Source organism: Prunus mume, linkage group LG6 (genome assembly GCF_029339155.1).
Source record: "Prunus mume cultivar Tortuosa linkage group LG6, ASM2933915v1, whole genome shotgun sequence".
Classification (NCBI taxonomy): Eukaryota; Viridiplantae; Streptophyta; class Magnoliopsida; order Rosales; family Rosaceae; genus Prunus; species Prunus mume.
In genome coordinates this window covers 1,677,896-1,692,518 of record NC_142703.1, presented here as the reverse complement: position 1 = coordinate 1,692,518, position 14,623 = coordinate 1,677,896, and the positions used below count along the sequence as shown (strand labels likewise).

General features: G+C 37.1%; 1 protein-coding gene across 1 annotated transcript; it reads right to left on the bottom strand.

Annotated features, from left to right (window-relative positions):
* Nucleotides 1-11,790: 11,790 nt before the first annotated feature.
* On the bottom strand, nucleotides 11,791-14,382 carry LOC103336156 (laccase-15-like). Its single transcript, XM_008239186.2, has 6 exons — nucleotides 14,287-14,382; nucleotides 13,901-14,052; nucleotides 13,547-13,791; nucleotides 13,276-13,404; nucleotides 12,238-13,191; nucleotides 11,791-11,957 (listed from the first exon to the last, which is right to left on the bottom strand). The coding sequence occupies exons 1-6, from the start codon at nucleotides 14,380-14,382 to the stop codon at nucleotides 11,827-11,829; spliced, it is 1,707 nt and encodes a 568-aa protein (XP_008237408.2). The 3' UTR covers nucleotides 11,791-11,826.
* Nucleotides 14,383-14,623: the final 241 nt, after the last annotated feature.

Genomic DNA, 14,623 nt, shown 5'->3' with positions numbered 1-14,623 from the left:
AGTAGCATTTCATTTTCTATACTCTGATTAACTTATCGGAATACTCTTGGTTAATTAGTAGGGCACAGATGCAGTTGAAGGCATTGACATGCACTTTCCTGAACTCAAAGAGGCACAATGGAACGAAGAGGCCTTCTCTAATATGCCTCGTCTTAGATTTCTCCGCATTACGATTATGGGGAGAGAGATAGATAGAGAGAGAGAGAGAGAGAAATCAGATTTTTATCAAAACCCTTTTCGCCGAAATTACGATTATGCTACTGATGATGTTTTGCTCGTAACTTCTTTGTCACAGCTCCGATTCAAGTCTATTACGTGTCTACGGACTCATCTCGCCGTGCTCTACGCAACGGTATAATCGAAATTCCCAAATTCCTTTCTGGTCAAAAAATCAACTTTAAACCTAATAAAATATTCTAAGGGCGAAATGGTCTTGTATCTGAATAAAATAATATTTACCAATTTTTTTAGGACCGGGTAAAATTCGGGTTCCTTTAGGATTTCCTTCTTGATCAATAACAACTGCAGCATTGTCATCATATCGTATTATCATACTGTTGTCGCGTTTGAGTTCTTTACAAGTACGTACAATTACAGCTCGGATTACTTCTGATCTTTCTAGAGGTATGTGTACAATTTATGTTATGCGAGCCCGCTTAGCTCAGAGGTTAGAGCATCGCATTTGTAATGCGATGGTCATCCGTTGATTGGAATTAGAGATTGATAGAAAAGCCAGGATATGGGCTCGTGTGAGTAGGAAACAAAAAATATCTATTCTAGTTCTGGCGGCACTTTTACCCCTGGGTTATCAGAATGATGAAATTGAAGGGGAGGGGAGAGGAGATTCCATCAAATTTGGAAGAACCGGTGGATATTGTGTCATGCATGATTGGAAAACATAGGGAGAATGAAAGAGTTTTAATGGATCAATATAACAGCTCTGATACCATGTAAAAAGGGTATTTCATATATGTTTCTTTACAATACAGAATGGTACATTTATAAGGAAAAAAAATCTGCTATGTAAGGCAAGAAAATTAATTCACAAATTACAGATATACATGCCCTAAAGTAAAGTTACTGACTATCTAAACAAGGGTAACAAAATAAACTTTATTGTTTATGAATCTGTCCGTATTTTCAATACTAAACCCAGAAGTACACTTGACCCAAAAAAAAGAGTGCTGCTATTTCCACCTACCTGTCCTATTTTCCCACCCACCCTATCTTCAAAATTTTAAAGACAAATTTACCCCTTTATAAAATGACTTCTAAGGACTTAAGAAAAAACTCTCAACACACCTATAAGCTCCGCAACCTACAACGTTTTATCAACGTTCTCACGTGCTTTCGGGGAAAAGTGTGTACTATCCAATATTCAAACAAACCCAACAAGAAAACATGAACAAATGCTCAAAATTGTGAAAGAAATTCAAAATCCCAACATTTCCTGAGAGATCTGTTGTTTGGTCACTACAAAATTAAAAGAAAAAAAAATCAAGAAGCTCTAAGACCCATATTTGGTTCTATTAAGAAAAGTAAAGGCCAAGTCAAACTCAAAGCGAACCAAAACTATTGGTTCCATATTCTTGTTGAAGAAGATTTTATGGCGACCCAAACAGAAAGTTAGGAGAAGACCCACATGGGTAGGACGCATGGAGGTTTGAAGTGCGGAGAGGCAGTGGTCAAAGGAGCTGAGAATGGAGACGACGTTGTTAGTGATGGTTTGGCTCTTTCACAGTCCATCTTCTTCTTCCTCCTCCTTCCCTCTTCTTCTGCATTGTTGTTTGAGAATTGGAGAGAGAGGGTTTGAATTTAATTGCATTATTAATTAATTAAAGGGTATTTTAGGAATAATGGTGGGTGGAAAGATGACAGGACCTAATTTCCCAAACCGGGCGGACCCGTCTTTGGTGCCGACATCGCACCGATGCCGGGCCCACTTACTAAAAATCCAAGACATCCTACCAAAATTTTGGCAGAGTCTCCCCTGTAAAATGCTCAAACCCAACAATATTCAACCTGCATAATTTACATAATAGAGATATTCCAACTGCCAGATGCTTTTAACATACAACAATCCAACATAAAGTGGCCTCCGGCCTCAAGTAACAACCTAACATGGGCGATAACAGAGCATCTACAGAATTTGTTTACAACAAACAGTGGAGTAGAAAGAATTTACATGACCTTAACAATGATGAAAGTTTGGAGCTCGCAACTCGCTCAACGCTTCCAAAAGCAACTCTCTGGGCGCAAAACAGAAATATGTGAGTGGACAAAAATAAAGTTTGCACTTTAAATCAACATAATAACCCCACCATGTAAAAATAATGCTCTAGCATGCAGTTTCACAATTCATAAATCAAAAACTCCAACACATCATCCCAAAATCCAACAAATCTCCAAATCTCAAATCCACAACTCATTTCCCAATGATATGCAACTCTCATCAACCCGTAAACACTCATATATAAATATATAAATATATATATAACTAGGACTATAATATAATATATACTTCTCTCCATACTAATGTACCGGGGAAACAATCCAACCGAGGGATTGTTAACTGTACGCAGGATTTCGAACACTAACTCCGGCCTGTGATGAGTAGTCCAACCGAGGACGGAACTCCATAACTCACACGCCGGCACTGCCAACGACACGTGTAGCTCACAAATTTCATAACAAGTCCTACGCGCGCAGACAGTATCATCACCCCACCGGCACCGCCAACGACGTGTGTGATGATACTAAGCAATATACATACTCTTCCCATACGCCGGCACTGCCAACGACACGTATGGAAAGTGTCTCACACACCGGCACTGCCAACGACATGTGTGAGACCCGCAATCTCATGGCCTTCCCACCCCACCGGCACTGCCAACGACGTGTGTGGGAAGCCTAGTAACTAGGGAATGGTACTCACCTAACATACTCATACATCTCACAACCATCCCTCAAACTCATATCTTTCCACAATCTTACCACCACAACCTCTCATACTATATACATAGACAATATAGATAGTCAATCCCAAAATCCATATCAACATATTCATCATACTCAAATACATATCCATACTCAAAATATATTGCCAATACGCATAAGAATATACAAATCCATCAACCAAATAATTATTAAATCAAAACCACCATTTAAAATATATGCACAAATCTTTCATCAATAAAACCATGCATATGCTTAAAACAAAGTCCACTCACAAATAATCCCAAGCTGCCCGGCCCCGAGAGGGTCCCGCTCACGAATAGTCAACCGAAGTACCTATTTCGAGATACGAACCCTTGATTAATATAACATACTTCAAAACGGAAATTCACAAAAGGAAATACTTAAATCCCCAAGTTCCCGGTGCGCTTAAGTCCAAAGGAATATCCTAAGGTCCGGTTACAGGTTTGGGAATCGCTTTCGATCGTACGGTTATCGCGATTTTCCTAAACTTCAAATTATTGAATCGGAACATCCGGGGCTCCGATTCACGATCCGCGAATTCCTATAGGTTTCTAAGAGTACCTAGATCAACATACTTCAGTTTGGAAACGATCCAACGGTTAGAACTTATCGAACCCGGATAACGCACAATATGCGAAATCCGTTCGATAGTCAAACGACATCCAAATTGAGATCCGCAAAATCCTACGCACTCGTGACAACCTAAGGATCTCATCAAGATGAAAAGCAACTTTACCAGCCTTGCCCACGCGCCGCCACACGCGCCGGCTGCGCTTGGGTGTGTAGAGAAATTTCCGGCGACGGAAAATCTCCAAATTACGAACCACCCTTCCAATCCTAGATACTACTCGAAGAATGGAGCATCTTTTTCAACTACGGCAACGTCCAATTCGGACGGCAAGTGGCCGGAATTTCACATTGAAAACCGGCCAAAACCTAGGTTTCAAAATTACTTCCAAACTTCAAAATTGATCCAAACCTACACCAAAATCAGCTAGAGCATACTGAGAGGGTTTGAAACATACCACACTCGACGGAAAAACTGGCGAGAATCGCTGCGCCGTCGCGGTGAAAATCGGAGAAAAACCGAACCGTCCGGTGAATCGGGTTTTCCGGGGAAATGGGGTGGGTTGTGATCGGGCTTCGACGAATCCGGTGGGATCGGTGCCGGCCCTTCCCGTTGCGGCGAGAGAATCAAGAGAGAGAAAGAGAGAGTCGGGAGAGAGAGACGGAAGAGAGAGAGTGTACGCGGGAGAGAGAGAGAGTGAGGTAAAAATGAAAAATCTGATTTTTACTAAACCCTTCAAAATATTTACGGTTCCGCCACCAACGTATTTTGATCGCCAAAACTTCGTTAAATCTCCGATTCAAGCCTACCGTCTGTCTACGGTTTCGTCTCAGTACCACCTACGCAACCAAACCACTTGTGGTCCCAAAATCTTCCCGAATAAGAAATTGACCAAAATTACCCTTAACCCAAGAGTAAATTAATAATTTCTCTTAATTAAATTAAAATAGGAAATAATTGGAGTCGGGGTGTTACATTCTACCCCCTTATAGAAATTTCGTCCCCGAAATTCACGTACTGTCAATGGAAGAGATAAGGGTACTTGGCCCGCATCTGCTCTTCGGGTTCCCAAGTAGCTTCTTCAACAGTTTGGCTTCTCCACAAAACTTTCACTACAGGGATGGATCTGAACGCAACTTGTTTTTTCCTATCCAAGATCTGATCGGTTGTTCCTCATACGACAAATCTTCTTCTAACTCCACAGGTTGATATTCTAATACATGAGAAGGATCTGACATGTATTTTCGGAGCATGGATACGTGGAATACATCGTGAACTCGAGATAGTTCTGGGGGTAAGGCAAGTCTATAAGCAACAGGTCCAATTTTCTCCGTAATCTCATAGGGTCCAATGTAACGAGGGCTTAACCTCCCACGTTTCCCAAATCTCATCACACCCTTCCAAGGAGATAACCAGGAACACCCAATCCCTTCTGCAAACTCAAGATCCTTGGACCTGTTATCTGCATAATTCTTCTGTCGGTCTTGTGCAGTTTTCAACTTCTCTTTTATCATCTTCACCTTCTCATTTGTTACCCGGATACTATCCACTTTTTCTAGTTTCTTGTCACCCACTTCGTTCCAACAAATAGGAGTCCTGCACTGCCTCCCATACAATGCCTCATAAGGAGCCATCCCAATACTCGAATGATAGCTGTTATTATAAGCAAACTCCACCAGGGCGAGGTGAACATCCTATGCATCCTTAAACTCAGTAACACACAGGACCTCAACATGTCCTATAGAGTCTGGATAGTCCTTTCCGATTGTCCATCAGTTTGTGGGTGAAAAGCGGTACTGAACGCAATCTAGTACCCATAGCTTCTTGTAAACACCTCCAGAATCGAGAAGTGAACCTAGGATCCCTGTTCGATACAATGGACACAGGTGCTCCATGCAATATGACAATCTCATCCACAAAAAGTTTTGCCAACCTTGTCAAAGGATAGGTCTCCTTGATGGGTAAGAAATGAGCAGACTTGGTGAGTCTATCCACTATCACCCAAATTCCATCATGACCCTTTGAAGTACGTGGAAGCTTGAAAACAAAATCCATGGCAATACGCTCCCACTTCCATTCAAGAATCTGAAATGGTTGCATAAGTCCCGATGGCTTCTGTCGCTCCGCCTTCACTTGTTGACATATCAAGCATCTGCTCACATACTTGGCAATGTCTCCCTTCATATGCGGCCATGAATAATATGTCCGTAGCGTCCGATACATCTTCGTGCTACCCGGATGCATAGTGTAAGGGGAACAGTGAGCTTCCTCCATGATTTCTCTTTTCAACTCAACATTCTTACTAGGTACACATAGGCAAGCTCCTTTTACCAAGGCTCCGTCTCCTCTTATGGCATAATCCTTCCGCGTTCCATTTCCTACTTCTCCCCTTATCCTACAGAGTGTAGGATCTTCCAACTGGCCTGCAATTACCCGCTCCACCATAATGGGTCTCACATGCAAGCTAGCAAGGATTCCACCTTGTTAAGTCATCTCCATTTCTACTCCATCCTTCCGCAGTTCCACCAACAACGGAAGATAGGCCGCCCTAATATGGGCTACGTTCGCAGTAGTCTTCCTACCCAATGCATCTGCAACCACATTAGCTCGGCCTGGGTGATACTCAATTGTACAATCATAATCCTTGATCAATTCCAGCCAACGCCGTTGTCTCATATTCAGCTCCTTCTGGGTAAAGAAATATTTGAGGCTTTTGTGATCCGTAAAAATCTGACATGTCTCACCATACAAGTAATGCTGCCAAATCTTCAAAGCAAACACTACTGCAGCAAGTTCCAAGTCATGGACTGGATAATTTCACTCATGCTTTTTAAGTTGCCTCGAGGCATAAGCAATCACCCGGTCATGTTGCATCAAACACATCCCAATCCTTGCAAAGATTGGGAAGAGCCAAAATAGGTGCGGTGGTTAATAAACATGTACGCAACCAAACCACTCGTGGTCCCAAAATCTTCCCGGATAAGAAATTGACCAAAATTACCCTTAACCCAAGAGTAAATTAATAATTTCTCTTAATTAAATTAAAATAGGAAATAATTGGAGTCAGGGTGTTACAAAAGATAAAATTATGTTTTTTCAAATTTACATGGTGGGTGTGAATATAAGGTAGGTGGGAAAATATGACATATGAGTGGAAATAGCAGTACTAAAAAAAAAACCCAGAAGTACATTTCCACTTTTCCATTTTGTTGATGGAAACAAGTGAATAACATGTTTTTTATCGGTGTCTGTGTAGCTATGTTTGCTTAAAATGAAATCATCAGTCCCTATCTCTTGGACTATAGGGGTCTAAGAAATTTGTGGTCACTCACTGTTTGATGTAAATTCAACAGTTCACTCACTCTTACACTCCTTTTAAAAAACTTTTTTGAACAACTGGATTAATATCAAACGGTGAGTGACCATAATATCTTGAACTCTTGTGATCCAAGAGATCAGGACTGATGAAATCATATGTGGGAAGGAACATCAGGTAATTATTGTTCAGGTCGTTCAATTTCATATGACCAGAAGATATAATAAAATCTCACTACTACAAAAAGTGACAAAGACGACTAGAAAAAAACGACGGTCTAAGTGAAATCCGTCGCGTTTTTTAAAAGAAAACGGTTCTATAAAACCGCCGTGTAATAACACCTTAGACACCTAAAGAATGGAGATTCAAATGGTTGTTCATAAACAACGACGTACCTAATTAAAAAACCGACGTCTATTTGAAACAGGATTTCCGCATGTAAAATCAAAGCAAATAAAGACGGCAGAAGTTATGAATCGACCGACGTAGAAAGTAAAGAAGACGATTTCAAAAAAAGCCGCCATTTTTACGCAGAAAATAACACGACCAAGTTTTCGTATAAGGCGCCATATAATTACCAATAAATTCACGGCGGTAAAATACAAAATATCGCCGTATTAAATTAATGTACAACGACGGAAAATAAAAATATATTGACGTCTTTCTTGTATAGTTCTACGACGGTATCTTTAAATCTCACCACGTTTGTTTTTCATTTAACGACGTATTATAAAATTTAACGTCGTATTTATTCCCTTTATACGTCATACCTTATATTTAAACCGTCGTCTTAATACGAATTTTTTTTATCAATTTATTTCTTTGATTTTGTTATCATACGTCATACTATATGTAAAGATGAAGCTTTTTATAAAATAAAAAACGTCATCTATTATATGTAAAGATGACGATTTTTATAAAAACCGTCGTCTATTATGTGTAAAGATGATGATTTTTATAAAAACCGTCGTCTATTATATGTAAAGATGACGATTTTATAAAACCGTCGTCTATTATATGTAAAGATGACGATTTTTATTAAAAACCGTCGTCTATTATATGTAAAGATGACGATTTTTATAAAAACCGCTGTCTATTATGTAAAGATGACGATTTTTTAAAAAACCGTCGTCTATTATGTGTAAAGATGACAATTTTATAAAATCGTCGTCTATTATATGTAAAGATGACGCTTTTTATAAAAACCGAAAAAACCGTCGTCTATTATATGTAAAGACGACGATTTTTATTAAAAACCGTCGTCTATTATATATAAAGATGACGATTTTTATAAAAACCGTCGTCTATTATGTGTAAAGATGACGATTTTATAAAACCGTCGTCTATTATATGTAAAGATGACGCTTTTTATAAAAACCGAAAAAACGGTCGTCTATTATATATAAAGATGACGTTTTTATAAAAACCGAAAAACCATCGTCTATTATATGTAAAGATGACGCTTTTTATTAAAAACCGTCTATTATATGTAAAGATGACGCTTTTTATAAAAACCGTCGTCTATTATATGTAAAGATGATGATTTTTTTTTTTAAAAGGGTCGTCTATTATATATAAAGATGACGCTTTTTATAAAAAATGGTCGTCTATTATATGTAAAGATGATGGTTTGTTATAATAACCATTAAATCATGATTGTTCATTTATAACCGTCGAAATTTTTTGTCCCGTTACTTTATCTCTGAATGTTTATTTTTTTCGATTTTTGGTGTAGATGATCTCGAAGTATAAACAAACAAGTTTGACGGTTGGATCGTTGAAACTAGTTTCTTAGAATGCGTATGCCATCAAAACAATATATTCACTAACAATTAAGAGTTTATTTATACTTTCGTTAAATATAACATAAGATTTTGTGGTATCCACTAGTGTAAATATTTTAAATTGAAGATCAAATTCAGTCATTATATTCATATAGGGTCAAGGAGTGTAGCGGTAAAAAATCATCAAAATCGGAGTTAAAATAACCGTTAAATCATGATTTTTCATTTATAACCGTCGAAATTTTTTGTCCCGTTACTTGATCTCTGAATGTTTATTTTTTCTGATTTTTGGCGTATATGATCTCAAGTATAAACAAACACGTTTGATGGTTGGATTATTGAAACTAGTTTCTTAGAATGCGTATGCCATCAAAACAATATATTCACTAACAATGAAGAGTTTATTTATACTTTCATTAAATATGACATAAGATTTTGTGGTATCCACTAGTGTAAATATTTTAAATTGAAGATCAAATTCAATCATTGTATTCATATTGGGTCAAGGATTGTAGCGGTAAAAAATCATCAAAATCGAACTTAAAATAACCGTTAAATCATGATTTTTCATTTATAACCGTCGAAATTTTTTGTCTTGTCACTTGATCTCTGAATGTTTATTTTTTCCAATTTTTGGCGTATATAATCTCGAAGTATAAACAAACACGTTTGACGGTTGGATCATTGAAACTAGTTTCTTAGAATGCGTATGCCATCAAAATAATATATTCACTAACAATTAAGAGTTTATTTGTACTTTCGTTAAATATAACATAAGATTTTGTGGTATCCACTAGTGTAAATATTTTAAATTGAAGATCAAATTCAATCATTGTATTCATATAGGGTCAAGGAGTGTAGTGGAAAAAAACGTCTATTGTATGTAAATATGACGGTTTTTATAAAAACCGCTCGTCTATTGTACGTAAAGATGACGCTTTTTATAAAAACCGTCGTCTATTGTACGTAAAGATGATGCTTTTTATAAAAAACCGTCCGTCTATTGTATGTAAAGATGACGCTTTTATAAAAACCGCTGTCTATCATATGTAAAGATGACGCTTTTTATAAAAACCGTATATATTATATGTAAAGATGACAAATTTTTTTAAAAAACGTCGTCTTTTAAAACACGCTAAAAAATGGCCGCTTAAGTGAATTCGCGCTCGATAAATTTTCAAATTTTCACCCGTCTTTGAAAATCTTATCTCTCATTAACAAGCGTCGTCTTTTAAAACACGCTAAAAAAATCTACTTAAGTGCATTCGCGCTTGTCAAATTTTCAGATTTTCCCCCGTCTCTAAAAACCTTATCTCTCCCTCCTTGAAACCCTCCTATACTCTCTAAAACACCCTCATGAAACTCTCTACAAAATCATCAAAAGATCGATATCAATGAAGGAGTTGAGAGATTGAGGTCTTAGCAAATCAATAAGATGTAGAGGGATGTTCTGTATTTGAGAATCAAAGCTTGTTGAAAGGTTCGATTTGAAAGTCACCTAATCTCTTAATACCCTTCTATATCTTGCTAGTGAATTCTGGATTAGTCTCTTTGCGTTTTTGGTATGTTCTTTGTATCCCTAATTTCAGATTTTGTCTCTCTTGATCTGTCTGATTTGTTTACATATATTTTTTTAAATTTCTGGTTTCTTTTTAGATTTTCTGATTTGGTTATCAGGAGATGAGGAGGAAGCTTGTAGATTTATAACTTTTTCTTTTGCAGGTTTTCTATGTGAGTCGTATGTTTTTTTGTTGTTGAAAATTTGCAGGTTCTCGATGGTCTTTTTTATGCTCATTTTACAAGTTTTCTATGGAAATATGGACAAATGGTAAAATTTCTCTTCCACCTAATTTTTTATGTTTATAATCATAGATTTTTTTTTCCTCTCTTTGTCATTTTGATTTATTTACAGGGATGATGGAGGAGACTTCAGTTGTGCATCATTTGTATGTTTGGATGAGGAATGCTTGGATTAGGAGTACGTAGGTCTTGTTAGGAATTATGTTTGTTGTAGAATAAAGATTGGTTAACTATGTAATAACTATTGAATCTTCAAGTTTTATGAAAGAAACTATTTTTGATAAAGCATTATGGTTGGTTTTCTAGTTAAAATCGTTGTATAGCATCATAGGAAATCAAAAAGCATTATTGTATGCGTAAAGATGACGCTTTTTATAAAAACCGTCGTCTATTGTATGTAAAGATGACGCTTTTTATAAAAATCGTCGTCTATTGTATGTAAAGATGACGCTTTTTATAAAACGCCGTCTATTGTATGCGTAAAGATGACGCTTTTTATAAAAACCGTCGTCTATTGTATCGTAAAGATGACTCTTTTTATAAAAAATCGTCCGCCTATTGTATGCGTAAAGATGACGCTTTTATAAAAAAACCGCCGTCTATTGTATGCGTAAAGATGACGCTTTTTATAAAAACCGCGTCTATTGTTGTAAAGAGGACGCTTTTTATAAAAACTGCCGTCTATTTTATGTAAAGATGACGCTTTTTATAAAAACCATCGTCTATTGTATGCGTAAAGATGACACTTTTTATAAAAAACCGTAAATTATTGTATGTAAAGATGACGCTTTTTATAAAAACCGTCTATTATATGTAAAGATGACGCTTTTATAAAAACCGCCGTCTATTGTATGTAAAGATGACGCTTTTTATAAAAAGGTCGTCTATTGTATGTAAAGATGACGTCTTTATAAACAATCCACGACGGTTTTCATAAAAAAATCGTCATCTTTACATACAATACACGACGGTTCTATTAAAAACAGTCGTCTTTCCTCCTATAATTAACGATCTTTACCTCTAAACAACGACGATTTTCTTTAAAAACCGTCATCTTTACTAATAAACAACGACGGTGAAAAGCCATCGTAGTTTGAAACTGAAATAGACGGCAGTCGATTTCACGACCGGGCGAAATCCTTTTACACGACGGTGGTTTCCCGTCGTCTATTTCGATTTTTGTAGTAGTGTCTGGGTAATTATAATGTCATTCAATCAAGTGTAGTATCTCCTAATATAGCAAACAACGTGCATTATTTAACATCAGCTAAGCCAATTGTATTTGCTTTTCTTAATCTATAATAAATTACAAAAACAAAGTTTTTTTTTTTTTCACTATCGTATTGTATATTAACACAATATAATTATGGGTCAAATTCTTAGCACGGTGGCATTTCTTGTGGTGCGGGCAGCAACTTTTCCTTCTTGTGTTTTCCGTTCTTTACAATGAAAACGGTGTTCATTCCCCATGTTACGTGACGCTCCAAATGGCAGTGCAAGAACCATACTCCTGTACAATATTGGAAAAATATATATATCACAGTACGTACCAATTAATAAAAACAAAATAACAACGATAACTTGTATACACCAACTGTTAGATTAGTTAACTAGCTCTTATCCTTCTAATCTTTTGATCTAAATATATGCTGTACTTATCTAATATTAAAATTATGGAGCAAGGGGCTGGATCAATCTTATATAATTTATGTAACAAATAATAATATTAATATTAATAGTCAATTACTATTTGAAAGGGGGATGTAACTCAGCTGATTAAGAGTATTTACCTGGATTGTTGGCTTTGAATCTGATGGCGGTCCAGCCACTTATAGGCACAGTCACAGTGTTCCTATGAGGAGGGTCAAGGAGATTGTAGTTTAATGGGTCCTTGTCTTGGTCAAAATTCCCAAACCCTCTTCCAACAATGTAAAAGCTAAACCCATGCAAATGCATTGGATGATCAATCCCAGCAACCAAGTTCGTGCCTTGAAAAACACATTCCACAATTGACCCATAATCAAAAACCTTCACCATTGTCCCTCTCTTTGGTGTTTGTAAAATCAATGGCAGATCCTCACCTGTAAAATTATACACCAGTGGTGGAAAATCTGGGAAACCTTCTCTAAACACCCCATTAATATGATAATAATATGCTTCTAGGATGTCAGTTGTTGTGGGGTCCACAAAACTTATGTTGTTCATGCTAGCAGCTAGGCGGGTCCCATTTGGTCCTTCACAAGAATTATTTGGGCAGGGAAATGCGTTGACTGAAACTGTTGAGATTAATCTAGTGGTGATGTTTTTTGGGACGTCAATTGGGTGGTCTTCATTGGCTAGGCTTCTAAGGCTATCAAAGAAATTGAAGGCTGCATTTGTGTCATTATAGTAAGGAAGATAAGGTAAAATTGGAGGGCTTGAAAATGGAGTGGAATTTCTATTGTTGTATTGTACTATTGCTGTGGTTGTGGTGTTGTCAAAAGCAACAGCAGGACTGCTTGAGTAAGCCCTAGCGGCCATGTAATATTGGCCAACTTGTTGGTTTGTGAGCAGCAAGGCATCTAGCGTTTGTCCCGGTGATATTGTGATGTAATCTCTTTTCACTGGCTTTGTGTAGCTCCCATCTGCTCCCACCACTGTGAGGCTATGGTTCGCGATTGAGAAGAAGAGAATGCTGTTCATTGCGGCGTTTATTATCCGGAGCAGATAGGCCTTGTTTTCATCCACGAAGAATTTGAATGTTTCTGCAAAAAGATAATTTTGAATTAATGAAGTAGTGGATGGATGAAACTATTTTGAAAAGTGAAAGGCTTGATTAAATTGTAGACCTGATTTTGAGCATGGATAGAGGTCACCAGGCTGACCATTGATGGTGTGAGCATCAGAAACATTAGGTTCTCCTCCGGTTCGAACGAAGTCTTCAAATACCTCCATTATGTCCCTTTTCCACCACTGACCTGCGTTTTCAACAAGAGCTTAAGCTGTTGGTGAAGAGGCTCAGTTATTGTAGTCCGAAAAAGAAAGAAAAAGAAAAGAAGATGCTCAATTATTGCTTGGAATTAGGAAATGTCGAGTATAAAACTTAAGAACTAGAATTACCTAATATAATTGGCACTTCCTCATGAGGCTGGGGAAATGGATAGCTAGCTCCACGTTTTGGATAGACGATAATTGCTCCGTAAACTGTTGCTCGAGACCAGTCACTATGTGCATGCCACCAGATGGTTCCTTCTTCTTCAGAAAATATAATCTTTTGCTTGAATTTATGCCCAGGCTGAATTGGACATTGTGTGATGTATTCAGGACCATCTGACCACGGATACCTCGGTTGCTTGACTCCATGCCTATGTCAAAAAATAACAAAATTTAACTACTACTCAAAGCAAATTAATCAACCCATCAAACCATTTAGAGAAAAAAAAATTATTCAAGTTAAATTAAATTCATATATACCAGTGGACAGTGATGTTGTATCTGCCGTTGTTTTGGACATTGACATAGATTGTATCACCTTTATGAGCTTGTAAAACTGGTCCAGGAAATTTTCCATTTACTGTCAATATTTCCTTGGTGCTGCACAACCTTGTATATGTAGCTTCTTTCACCTATAATAACAAAGCATATGCACACGCAAAATAGACATGTACTTAAGTGTGAGAATTTCAAGAAATTGACAATGAAAATGACAAGGAGGGATAAGCAATATGATCTTGTATGCAACCATTGATGGAAAATTAGGGTCATAAAAACATTACGTATGCACGTAACAAATTAACAAAAACATTACGTATGCACGTATCAAATTAACGAAAACATGAACATTGATAGAATCCAATTACCACAAAATGATAATTATGGGATGACGCTTGGCAATGGAGAAACAGAAGTAGAAGAGATAAAATCTGCAGGGCAGTGTTCCTCTTTCCAGACAACATCTTTTTCGGACGTATGAACACAAGTATCAATTCCTTCTGCTCTTGCTACTCCACTTAGTTAATTTTGAAAGCTTTGTAGCTAGTTGAATTTATAGAAAAAGATAGTGACAGAATGAAGTTAAAGGCACCGATCGTTTGATGGATGTGATAGGAATGATTCCTTAACTCAGTGGGTCACTTGACTAACAAGTAAAAGATTATGGAAAATAACACGCAATTGAATTAAATGTTTACTGTTTTT

Bases quoted from the DNA above. Each gene is read 5' to 3' on its own strand.
- LOC103336156 (XM_008239186.2), bottom strand. From the start codon at position 14,382: ATGTTGTCTGGAAAGAGGAACACTGCCCTGCAGATTTTATCTCTTCTA. The intron at 14,053-14,286 runs GTAATTGGATTC...TTGTTATTATAG, and splicing joins CCCATAATTATCATTTTGTG to GTGAAAGAAGCTACATATAC. The intron at 11,958-12,237 runs GTAAATACTCTT...AATATTGTACAG, and splicing joins ATTCAAAGCCAACAATCCAG to GAGTATGGTTCTTGCACTGC.